Source organism: Durio zibethinus, chromosome 18 (assembly GCF_047325235.1).
Source record: "Durio zibethinus cultivar Kanyao isolate XHJ-2024 chromosome 18, ASM4732523v1, whole genome shotgun sequence".
Lineage (NCBI taxonomy): Eukaryota > Viridiplantae > Streptophyta > Magnoliopsida > Malvales > Malvaceae > Durio > Durio zibethinus.
In genome coordinates, this window is record NC_143179.1 from 14,280,184 (window position 1) to 14,293,579 (window position 13,396).

A 13,396-nucleotide genomic window follows, 5' to 3' on the forward strand; every position below is an offset into this window, starting at 1 on the left:
TGTTTGTATTTACTTTTATTACGTTTAAAATTATAATAATTTTTTCTTAGAGTATTATGACACTTTTAACACATTTTATACTAAATGATATCAATTAAAATTTTTTAAATATTATACTATCTTATAATTTTTAAAATTTTTTTTAAATAAATTGTATTTATCTGTTAAAATTTTTTTATTTTATTTAATAAATAATATTTAATATAATTAATTTAAATTAAATTAACAAGAAATTAATTATTTTTATAATTAAAAAAATTAATAATTTATATTAATTTTTTATATCTAATTATTATTATTCAATGTCAAAAATTTTAAACCTTGAAGTTCCCTTGGGAATAAATTTCACTGTTGGACAGCGAACAGCTAGTATAGAGTAGGTTTTTTGGTGAGTAAATCAGTGAGGGAAGCAATTGGACCAACTTCATACTAAATCTTTTCCCCTAATTTCCCAAAAGCAATATTTGTGTTGGTGAAAATGGAAGCATTGGGCGGTAATGGTGCGTTTTGGGGTTGGAAACGTCCAGAGATAAGAAGTCCAAAAAGGCCGTTTTCATCAAAGTCGAAATCCTCAGATTCAACGGCGGAGGCAACGGGCGGTTATCGTTTCCCGTTGAAGCAAGCGGTGACGGCTGCCTCACTCGCTCTCACGGGCGACACCATCGCTCAACTCAGTGACCGCTGGAGAAAACAAAAACAGTCCCTTTCTGGTTCAAGTGATACATGTAAGGTCAGTTTCTAAATTTTATGTTTTAGTTATTTATCTTTTTTATAAAAAATTCATTTTGTTTGCTTGATGAGAAAGCTTGGGAGAGTTTGAGGTTGTCGGATTTTTTGAGGAGATTTAGGACGTAGGAGTCTCTAAAATTTGGTAAATTGTAGCGCTTTCGCATCTGGTTTTATTTATCTTGGTGGTGAACTTTCCTATTCTTTGGACCGGTAGATTTAGCGTTTATGTTATTAAGGCTTTGAGATTGTTAATATTACTACTCTTTTTTTTTTAATTCAAATTTCTTATCTGTTTGGTTGCCAAGAAAAAGTTGGGAAGTATTGTCAGAGTTCAATCAACATTTGGATTTAGGGAGAATAGAAATTTCAGGCGTATTAAACTTTTAATCATCTCAATTATTGAGGGACAATGTGTCTATGAAGTTGCTTGAATTGCCAGGTTTCTTATCCATATCTGTGTTGACCATGAAAGTATTTGTACAAAACGGTTTTGTTATGATGAGGTTTAGGGAGTGGATTGGTATCAGTGCAAATAATGTTGGTGAGAGTATGCTGGCACCTTGCAGCAGCCTAAAGGTCTTTAAAAGACATGCAGCATGCTAAGGCTGGTTCTATCTCCCAAGCCTTAGTTTGGCACTTATCATTTAGTAGTTCATTTTATGTATTATATTTATACTTCTTTAAGTTGAAGTTGTAGGTTCTTATTTTATTCTCTGCCTTCTTGAGTTTTAAGTGTTAGGAATCTTCGTATTTTTTTGAATTGCTGTAAATTGCGGATTGAGTCTTGCAGCTTATTTTCGGTTTTCTTAATGCCATTGGTTTTTGTTTCAACTTTTAAGTTATCTTCAAGTATTTGTTAAAGTCCTTAGTGGGCTAGAGATGCTGTGAGTCTATATAAATCGATTTAGTTTTTCTATTGTGGTATAGCATTCTTGTCAAATAATTTCAAGCATTATTGTTCTTGTGACTGTATGATGCAACCTTTGATGTGACTCCTAAGAAAGCCTACTTAGTGAAGCTTGGTAATTTCTTCTATTCTCTTTTTTTTAGTGGATTTCTTCTGTTTTCTCTGAGAAGTTAGATCATAAACTTACCATAAGCCCTAATCGCTAGCTGCCTTACATCAACCGCAGTTAGAGAAGTTAGCCCATATTCTAAACACAGTTCTGGTATTGGCAGTTGACATTGTATGGCGATTTAGATGATCGGTTTCACTTACAGTGAAATGACTGCAGGAGGCTTGAGGTATAAGCTGATCCTTGGGGATATGGACTATAGATGGATCAAATTGTTCAAAGTGGGTCTATCTAACTTACCCCAAAGAGCTGGGAATGGTGGTTTGGGGACCTTGGACTGCATATACATGTAACATCCTGTAATGATGTTTTCCCTCTTTTGGGGGCACCATTGGGGGCTGAAAGGGTGGGTGATTATTGATTGCATTTATGATGAATCATATTCTCTGTTATATATATATATATATATATATATATATATATTCTTATTTTTGACAAACCTTGTGCATCTTGCTAAGATGCTTTTTAAATGTATTGGCTTGAGTATTGCATTGTGTTACTATTTTTATGTTTTAACCTAATTTCTATCTTAGGATATCATGTCAAGCATCATTTCACACCATGATTGGCTTCGTGCCTTGAGGATGACTTCTTATGGGTTTCTTTTATATGGTCCTGGTTCATATGCATGGTATAAGTATCTGGATCACTGTTTGCCACATCAGACAGCACAAAACATAATGCTGAAGGTACAGTTGTTTCAATTTAATTGTTGTAGCTTTCATATTGCATTGAATGGAAAATAACTGAATAACTTTATTGGAACAAAACTTATAATATTTTAGTTCTTGCAGGTTTTACTAAACCAGATAGTGCTTGGTCCATGTGTGATTGCTGTTGTCTTTGCATGGAATAATTTATGGCTTGGAAAGCTCTCAGAGCTCCCAAATAAATATCAGAAGGATGCACTCCCAACACTATTTTATGGTAAAAGCCTCATTTGAAGCAATTTGCATATTGGCCTGATAAAGATATCTAGGTTCCATGTAATTTGATATTTATCTTTGATTCTTATGCAGGATTTAGGTTTTGGATCCCTGTCAGCATGTTGAATTTTTGGTAAATCTGTCTTTATTTGTATTATCTATTTATTTTACTTATCATTGACTCATTGAATATTGGTAGGAGAAACTTGATTAGTTCTTGAACAACTCCAATGCCTAAACTTAGAGTTTTGAATCCACCTGTTTCTTATGCTATTTCAGTTTACAATTACCTTTTAGATCATGGATTATTGGGATGGGTATTCGCCTTCTTTATATTCTCTCTCTTCTTTTCACCCTCTGTTTCTAATTCTCCATTTCTTCAACTTTTCTGCATATTTCTGTGTTTCTCTCCCTCTCACCTATTTCTTTCTTTCAAGTTACCTGTGCTATATTATTGTCTTATTAATTATGTTTTCATGTTTTCGTTGGTTATTTTGACACTCCATTTCTGATAATATTTCTTTGGCGCTAACCCCACACATTGTCTGAGAATAACTAGTTATTAATTGATTGGGTGCTTTTAGTGGGTTACAAACAATAACATGCTTGTGCAATCCATTTGGTGGTTAGCAGGGTGGTCCCTCTTCAAGCCCGTGTAGCTTTCATGTCCACAGGATCCATTTTTTGGAACTTTTTCTTGTCATCAACTATGAGCAAGTAGATTCAACTGCAGCAACAATTGATTTATTCATGTGACATCAGCTAATAAGATTCAAGCCTGAGGAATTTTAGTTCCTGCTCCCAGTTTACTTGCCTTGAGCTTATTGGTTCCCTTTATGGTTTACTTCTTTTTTCATTTATATGATAACTTATTGTTAAACTGAAATCTGGCTGAATTCAAGCCAAAAGCGATAGATGTGGGGATTGGAAGTCAGACTTTCTGCCATAACTTCACATTGTAACTTGGTTCACAGATTGCTTTGCTTATGTATGATATTCAAGAAGTACTATGACTATCTACTTAGCAAATACAATGCCAGATATACTTAATTTGTTATGAACACATTATCATGTGATTTACTGGCAATTTTGTGCCTTTCGTGTTATTACCCTCTTGTTGTTTAATTATTATTTTCCCTTTAAATGTTTCTTGAGAATGGATTACCGCCTGATCGTGGCAGTGGAAATGAATTATCGCCAGTCTTCTCATAGAACCGGAAATGATTTATATCTTTTAGGTACTGTTTAAATTAATCTAATATCTTTATTTTGCTGCATTTGGATGAGTCCAAGAGGAAGGGGGATTTGAACTTGTTACATCTAAATTTCTTACGAATCTTGCTGACAAGAACAGATTCTGTTGAACAAGGGCATAGGTTTGCAATTAATATTGCTCTAATGTTTTATTACGTTCTTTTCTGCCTTTCTAATAATTCTAGTCGTGTAAGAATTGAAGCCACTAAAATATCTGAGGACCTTCTCCGACTACATGGCATTATCTATCTAAAATTGCATTCATCGTTGCTTTTAAGGAGGGCCTCAGGTTAAATCTCTGTATGCATACATTTCTCTTTGCTTATTGTTTTACGGAGAACTTGGTTTATATTTTAGGTGAAAAAGCCATTTCTCTAAGTGAAAGAGAAGTCCAACGGTGTGATATAAAACTCCATGGATGATAAGACAACGGTTCTAAATTTGCAGGGTAGAATTGTAGTTGGCATCTGCTCATCAAGAAGGCAGCAATCTTTAATATCAAGACGTTATCTAGCTAAGCCCCATGCTTTTTACAAGTAATGTTGATTTGTTTCTTAGTTACTTTATCACGTGTTTGACGCTTAATATGAGCCAATTACAATTTGGGAGTAAAAGGGCCCCTTGTAGACTTTAATACCTGCCAGCCGGTGGACCCTGAATTTTTTTGTACGTAAAAGTTAAGGGTGAGGGCAGGTTTCTTCGTTTTAGGAATAGGATAGATTATAGATTTCAGAAAAAAATTATATTGAATTTGTATATAGCCTATCAAAAAAAAAAAAATTATTGACAGCGAGATTCGAATGGTTTTAGAAGCGAAAATTGATATCTGGTTGGTATTGAAGAGAAGATTTGGGTATATCTTTTATTTGAATATCTAAAAATTTTCTTATCGTAGAAGGATAGGACAGGACAATGAAATGCCATTAAGGTGCCAAAGAAAACGAATTATTATGTCCAGAAAGTTGTAATAGAACATGAACTAAACCTTACTTTTGATCAGCATTTGGAGCAGTTTCTCTGCTCCATAAAGCGGAAGTTGGATGAAATGTGATTCTAGAGAAACAAGGTGACTTTTAGCCTACGTAAAAGCTGAAAATGAGCTTTGAGGGGCTAAAATAGTTTGGTGAAACAGAGCTAAGAAAAAACAGTTGGGAACCAAGAATTGTTAGAAGAGTTTAAACCTTTCCAGAACTCTCTTCGGAATAACCCACCCAATTATTTACGTCAAAGAAGGTCCAATAACAAATCAAGTGGCAACTTCTTACAGCAATATCATTTATATATAAAAATAATATCATTTATATATAAAAATGTGAATTTGAAAAGTGTTAAATTAATAAATTTATTTTTAAATATATAACTTTTATTAATTTATTTAAGTTTAATTAAAATAAACTAAAATTAAAAATAGAGTTAATATGAAATTAAATTATTTAAAATTTTTATTTAAAAAATGTTAAAAAAATACTACATAAATAATTTTTTTTTATAAAATTTAATTTAAATGAATTTTCTTTTTTATTATTAGATTTTTTATAATTAAATTAAAAAAGTACTAAAAATTATTGACTAAAGTATTCTTAATAAAATTTTAATTCTAAAAATGTTAAAAATAATCAATCAAAATACCATTAGTAAATTTTAAGAAAAAATATGGGAATAAAATAAGCGTAACTAAGATGAGGATACTTGGATGTGTGGTAAGACTAGAAGAAAAAAAATCAAAAATGAAAAGATTCAAGAAAAATTAAGGATAATCCAAATTGAGAAAAAAATAAAAGAGAGTCATTTGAGATGGTTTAGATATATAAAATATAGGTTTATCTGGACACCAATTAAGAAATATGAGCTTTTAGATTTATAAAAGACCAAAACTTCTATAGATAGACCACGAAAGACGAGTAATTAAGTAATAAGAAATGATATAAGGGTTAAAGAAAGTATATGAAAAGGTTATTTGTAATAGAAATAAGTGGTACAAGAAAATTTTAAACTATGACTTAACATAAGTCCGTTTTTTACATTTCATATAGTCTACCTGAGTTATGAGATATAAGACTTGGTTTACTATAACTTAAATGAAATTTTTTTTATTTATTTTAGACTCTTTTTATAATTAGACTTATATTGAGACAAAAAATATTATTTTTCATAGCAAACAAAAAATACAAATAGAAGGAGATCAAAACTTATTAGTATTTATAGGAATAAAACTATTATATGGAGTTTGTTTTTATAGTTTTTATAAAAGGAAATGGACATGTAGTTTACATTGATAAAAATAAATTCACTAAAGATATATAATCATAATTAAGTCATTAAAGCACCATTTTTTTTTGTCTTTCAATTTTTTATTTTAGTTGATTTGCTAATTATATACGTATGTTAATGATTTTATTGTTTGTATGTTTTATGAGTTGATCATTTGATCATTGATAATATAATCAAATCCTTTTAGTCCATTGAAATAATATTTTAATATATATCATTATTTTAGTTTACTCTAAACTTTATAATTAATATCTTTTTTATATTTTTCTCTAGAATTTTGTAATTGTTATTTATATGAACAAAAATTAATATAAAACCAAATGCAAATCAATTGCACACCCTTCACCAACAAATAGCACTATATGAGTCGTTGAACACTTTGAACATTTTAATTAGACTTCTTTCTTGTAGAATTAGATAATTCAAAAGGTAGTGGAGCTACTAATAATTTAGGAATGGGTCCATCCAAATTGTTAGAAAAATTGTTTACCTTAGCTAAAATTATAAGAAATTTAATTTTTTCTCAATTTTTATCTTACCAATAATTTACAACTAAATTATTACTAATTTATAACTAAATTATTACTAATTTATAACTAAATTATTAGTAATTTAGTACTATGTTATTAGTGATTTAATACTATGTTATTAGTGATTTACAACTAAATTATCAATGATTTACTATTATATTATTATATATCACTATTATGTTGTCATTGATTTACTATTTAGTTTTTAATTATTTACCATAAACATATTTACTACTAAATAATTTATGATTCATTACCATGTTATCACTTATTTATATTAAAGTATGTGTGATTTACAGTTAAGTTATCATTGATTAACTGATAACTTATCGACGATTTACTACCTATTTGTATATCCTCCACCAACAATTAGCACTATGTGATTCATTGGATATATTAATTGGACTTCCCACTTATAGAATTAGATGATTTAGAGGGTAGTGAAACTATCACTAGCTCAAAAATGAATTTTGCTAAATTGCCATATGAATTGTACACCTTAGTTGAAACAATACGTGATTTAATTTTCTCTAAACTTTTATTTTAATGTTCATATATATGATTAATTTTTATTTCAAGATGATTTAATCTTTCTCAATTATAATAATTCTTCACTTATTTTTGGTTATTCAAATGGTTAAATGACCTAACGTAAATGTTAGTTTTTTAGGTGAAATGGTGATCCAAGAGGGGGGTGAATTGAATCTTTTTAAATTCTTTCCAAACAATGGATTTCAATATAATTGAATAAAAAATTAAAACAAGCACTTTAACAAAAATATGATGCAATCAACAACTATTAATTAATGAACTTGAAGCAAATATAAACAATAATAAATGTAAGGAGATATGGATAGAGAAATTAAACACAATGATTTGTAGAAATTTGATCTTTCTTTACAAGGCACCTGTGTCATCTCTTCTTAGTTGTCCACACCAAGGCTTCAATCTATTAATTGAAGAAAAACTCTGACAAGAAACAAACCTATATTGTATTAAATTTCTATCTTTTTTTTTAAGGTTTAAATAGTAACCTCTACCTTTATAATATCAAGAGGATACCTCACATTTTGCTTACAAAATAACCCCAAGTGATTTTTGCAAACTAAAATACCTCTTAAGGTTGAGTGTTTGCCTAATGAAGTACAAAAAAATTTGATGAATGAACAACAACAATGATTTGGATACAACAAATACAAAGATATAAACTTTAAAGCTTTGAAACTCTTGATTTCTTTTAAAGAATGAATATATGGCTTATTTTATCTTATTCTCTTGATTCATTAACCTTTTTAGTGTGATGAAATGCCAAATTTATAAAGGAATTGAGGAAATAGTCATTTGAAATGCTTGGGAAATGAAAAACCATGTTTTCCTCCTTTGAAACTAGTCATTGGAGCTTGTTTGGGATGAATGGATCGATTGTTATTGATAGGAGATTGATTGGTTCTTGAATTTCACTCAATTTTTGACCATTATAGCTGAGGGGATCGATTGGCTTTCGTACCCAATCGATTGGGCTAGCCAAATTTTGGATACTGAATGAATCTAGATGAACAGTGCTGTTGGTTATCTTCTGTTTTGTACTCTACTTACTAATTTGATTATATCTTGAGTTACACAACTCAAAATAAAAAACTGCTTGAAGATTTAGAAACTAGACTTAAAGAGATTTCTATCCATATAATATTCATCATTTAATTCATTGTATTCAAATTATAGTAAATTTTCAAATCTACCCCTTATGCTATTTTTAGACAATTGCTTAGTGTCTACTAAAAATTCAAAATCTTTTCTTAAAAAATTTGGATTTTGATTTTGTTTGATCCATTAAAAAGTATATTCAAAGAGCTTTCTATCCATATAAAATTCGAATATTAAAACTTTATAAATTAATACAAAAAATAAAAATAAGTTTAATGTTGGAAAACTTTATTCTTGTAAAATAACTTTCTTTAATCTATTTCTCAAAACCAATTTTATCATAATTGTATTGAGCCCAAAATGAATAAGTTCACTTTAAAAACAATAATTGGACTTTCATTTAAGCTTAAATAAATTATGTTTAAAGATAGTTTTGATTTGAGAAATAAAAAAAAATAGAGAAAAATTTGTTTAAACTTTAAACATTATATTATTTATTTAGTACCAAAATAATAAAACTTAAAAACATGTATTAAATAAATCTTTTTCAAAATCTTGATCAAGCTTATTTAGCTTAAAGTTTTATCATTTCAAAATAAAAATCAATTCAATACAACAGTGAAGTAAAATACTATTAAGTGAAGTAAAATTAATTATTTTTGGTGAGTTTTTTCAAGTTGTGACAAATTGGAAACATATTTGGAATGTGTTTATATTCAAATTACATTTGTTCATTAAAATTTACATTGTTAATGCTGAAAATGAAATCATTATAAATTGTATAAGTGCTACATAACAAGTTTGTTATTTTAGGAATTGCAATTTCCTTAAGAAGAAAACATAGTAAGTATGAAGGTTAGGAATTTATTTTATTTAATTTTAATTTTTAAAATTATATATTTAATATTTATATAATAAAAATTTATGTATAATAAAAAATTTCAAATAAAAGAAAATTTAAGTTTTCAATTTATATAACGTACAATTACATTTGATTGATAGAAGAGTATCCTAAGCAAAAAAATGAGATGACAAATTGATTGGTTATACATAGTTCTATTTTCTGCATATGACAAATAAGGTTAGTGCTATATGATGTTTCAATGAAGAATATATAAGTGTATTGATTTCAATTTTCTTTAAGATTAAGATGAAACTCTTTTATTAGTAGAAAATTTGTATATCAATTGAAGAATGTTTACTATTATATCAAAGTTTTTAAGACTACTATATTACTAATATTTATTCAAAAGCACTAAAATTCATATTAAATATAAATATGAATTATAATTTAACTAAATTTAAAAATAATTTAAGAGCATTCATAATCAAAATTTAATTGATAAATCTTAATTTAATATTGTATTCAATATTTCAATTATTTTGAATTTTTTGTCTAAAAGAGGACATAGCCTTTAGAGGGGAGGGGGATGTCTTGGCTAGAAACCAAGACCTGATACCCTCTTTAAAACCTCATTGGCCATTAGTCCAAGAGACAATGATAATCATTTTGAGTTTTGACTTCTTATAATTTTGATTTAGGTTTTAGACATAAGATCAGAGATTAATTAAGTTGAATCAAATTTTATTATGTACTTTTATTTATAGTATACTTGATTATTCACTTATACATCTAAGCAAATTTGATTGAATAACTGGTACATACTTTTTTTTTGTTTAAAAAGTTGGATTCAAATTACCATAATTCCAAATAAAAAAATTCAATTACTTAAACTTATAATTTAACTTTATAAATATTCTTTAAAATTAATTAACTAATTTAACCGTAAAACAATAAAAATGAGATATTGAAGATGAAGAAAAAAGTTTAAATGAAAAATTTTTAATTGTTACAAAAAGTGAATAACAAATATTAGATTATGATTGGATTACTATTTCAATTCAAATTTTGGTTATATGCAATTATTTTTTAATTTTAAATAACTATTAAGTTGTTGATTTTTTAAAATAAATTGAAATCGAGTCAAGTTTGTTTATTTTTATAATTATGTATATTATATTATTTTTTTAATTAAATTAAAATTTAAAATAGTAAAAAAAATTATTTATATAGAATTTGAGTTTTGAATTATTTCAAATTTAAGTTAATTAACCCATATTATTTTTAGTTATACTTTTATGACACCAATAATAAACTTCAAAATAGAATGAAAATAAAATATAATGAAAATTTAAGTACAAAAGTTATGAGGATGCTAATGATAATTGTAAAACAAAATCTTTATCTCCAAGGCTTACAGAGATTAAAGAATATTTTTTTTTAGGATTTTAAAATTCATATTATAGAAATATTAATCTATATTAATGAGTTTATAATCCTTCATTTATTGATCAAGTTGCTCTTAAACAAGTTGAGGGAAACAATTCTGTTAGCCTTGAATTGATTCTTATTTTGAAACAACAAAATATTAAGCTAAATAAGCTTGATCAAAATTTTAAAAAAGATTTATTTAGTAAATGTTCTTAAGTTTTTTCACAGTTTAAACAAACATTTCTTTATATTTTCTTATTTCTCAAATCAAAACTATGTTTAAATATTATTTATTTGAGTTTAAATGAAAGTCCAATTGTTGTTTTTAAAGTAAACTTACTCATTTTGGACTTAATACAATTTTGGTAATATTGGTTTTGAGAAATAAATTAACTTAAGAAAGTTGTTTTACAATAATAAAGTTTTCAAATATTGAATTTGTTTTATTTTTCTGTATTAATTCACAAAGCTTTAATATTTGAATTTTATATGGTTGGAAAGCTCTTTGAGTCTACTTTCTAATGGATTAAACAAAATCAAAATCCAAATTTTCTAAGAAAAGATTTTGAATTTTTACTAGACACTTTGTAGTTGTCTAAAAACTGCACAAGGGTAGTTTTGAAAATTCACTCTAATTTGTACATAATGAATTATGTGATGAATTTTATATGAATAGAAAACCCTTTAAGTCTAGTTTCTAAATCTTTAAATAGTTTTTGATTTGGATTTGTATAACTCAAAATATGATCAAATTAGTAACTAAAATACAAAACATAAGACAACTATCTAGCTTTGATAGGTTCGATCCCCTCAGGGAATGGATCAATTGGTTTTTTTACCCAGAAGAAAATTTTATTTTAAAATGACAAAAGGTATCGATCACCTTATGTATGGGATTGATCATCACCTTGACAGGATCGATCCCCTACATGAAAGAAGCGATCAAGTGGTGCATTTTCAAGACATGAATTGGTTTCCAAAACATGAACCAATCAATCCCCTCATGGAAGGAATCGATCGGATAGGCCTTAAAACAACTCTAACGGTTAGTTTATCAAGTTTCAACAACTATTTTCTTCTTCCATGCATTTTCAATGGCTATTTCCTCAATTTCTCAATAAATTGGGTATTCCAACACACTAAGAAGATTGATGAATCAAGAAAGCAAGAGTCAACATGCTATATTTTCATTTTCTCAAAGAATCAAGAGTTGTCAAAGCTTAAAAGTCTACATCTTTGTATTTGTTATGTCTAAATTATTGTTGTTGTTCATCAAATTTCTTTGTACTTCATTAGGCGAATATTTAGTTTTTAAGAGGTGTTCTAAGTTAATATTTTTATTAAGTGATTTTGTAATAAAGAAATGAGTCAACCTCTGAAATTTGTGGGATTGAGAGGTTGTTACTTAGCTTAGAAAGTAGAGAATGCAAGGTTTCTATCTTTATCCTTAGAGAGAAAAAGATATGATTGTATTTTCAATTCAAGATTAATGGATTGAAGTCTTGGTATAGACAATCAAGAAGAAAGGACGTAGGCATCTTGTGAAAAAGGATTGAATCTTTATAAATTATTATGTTTGATTTCTCTATCCCTATCACCTTACATCTATTGTGGTTTATATTTGATTCTAAGTTCATTAATTGTTATTGATTGTATTATATTTTCATCAAAAGTGCTTATTGTTTTAATTTTTCATTTAATTATTTTGAAATCATTGTTTGGGAAGAAGTTGGAGAAATCTAATTCACCCCTCTCTTGGATCACCATCTCACCTAATAAGCTAACAAATTCAAACATTTTATTTGAAAGGGATATCATAACTTATACTTATTCAAGAAAACAATATAGAGTTAAACAATTTTTTTTTGTTTTTATAACCCTTTATAATATTTTTTACTCTTTCCAAATAGATAAGTTAGTTGACATAAAAATAACAAGAAAGTCATGTTGAATAATGGTAATAAAAATAAAGCAACAATTGAAAATATACCATCTTTTTAGTTAGTAAAAAAAATTTTTGAAAAAGAATGTGAAAGTAAGTATTTTGCACTTAATATTTTTTAAAATTATTACTGGTTGATCTTTTTATAAGTTTTATTCAGTAAATTTTTTTCTAATTATTTTATCTCATATATATAAAATAAATTTTTTACAAAAAATTATATACTTAAAGATAAAAAAATATGGCAAAGTACATTACTTTCATTATTGATAGAATATTTCAAAATTTTCAATTTTTTATACGTAATTGTATTTTGCTAACATGTATGAAAATACATACATATACATTAATCATTCAATCAAATCATTAAAAAAACTTATTTTAATATATACTATTTTACTATGAACTGATAAATTGGAAGAATATCTTAAAAATGTTGACCTAATGTATATTGTATATATTTATTTCATTTAGTTTTGATACTTGCATTAGTATAAAAGTTATGACTTTAACTTATTATTAAATGTTAAACTATGAATAGTAAATTAAGAGCATTTATTAGTTGGTTTTCAAGTCATCTACATCTAAACATTTAAACATTTTCTTACTTTTTTCTTTTTAAACTTACAAATTGTATCATCTAGCATATATTGTGGTTATTTTCTTTTTAGATAAATATAAATTAATGATAATATAGTAGTAGCCAATGATAAATTAGTAATATATCATTCAAAACTTAAAAATAATCAGTA

At 27.0% G+C, this 13,396-nt stretch overlaps 1 protein-coding gene across 4 annotated transcripts; it reads left to right on the forward strand.

Annotated features, from left to right (window-relative positions):
- The first annotated feature begins 325 nt into the window (after positions 1–325).
- LOC111299690 (uncharacterized) lies at positions 326–3,837 on the forward strand. Of its 4 annotated transcripts, none has more exons than XM_089747674.1 (5): positions 326–730; positions 2,339–2,494; positions 2,591–2,732; positions 2,825–2,864; positions 3,362–3,837. In XM_089747674.1, exons 1-5 carry the CDS (start codon positions 479–481, stop codon positions 3,450–3,452), a joined length of 681 nt encoding a protein of 226 aa, XP_089603800.1. In that variant the 5' UTR covers positions 326–478; the 3' UTR covers positions 3,453–3,837. The 4 variants fall into 4 exon arrangements, with proteins under 4 accessions (XP_089603800.1, XP_022750783.2, XP_089603801.1 ...); XM_022895048.2 differs by having other exon boundaries at positions 3,365–3,837; XM_089747675.1 differs by having other exon boundaries at positions 2,600–2,732.
- The last annotated feature ends 9,559 nt before the right edge of the window (positions 3,838–13,396 follow it).

Excerpts from the sequence above, each read along its gene's own strand:
- LOC111299690 (XM_089747674.1), top strand. The coding sequence starts at position 479 with ATGGAAGCATTGGGCGGTAATGGTGCGTTTTGGGGTTGGAAACGTCCA. Across the intron at positions 2,733-2,824 it reads ACTCCCAACACTATTTTATG|GATTTAGGTTTTGGATCCCT; the intron begins GTAAAAGCCTCA and ends ATTCTTATGCAG. Across the intron at positions 2,865-3,361 it reads GTCAGCATGTTGAATTTTTG|CAGGGTGGTCCCTCTTCAAG; the intron begins GTAAATCTGTCT and ends TTTGGTGGTTAG.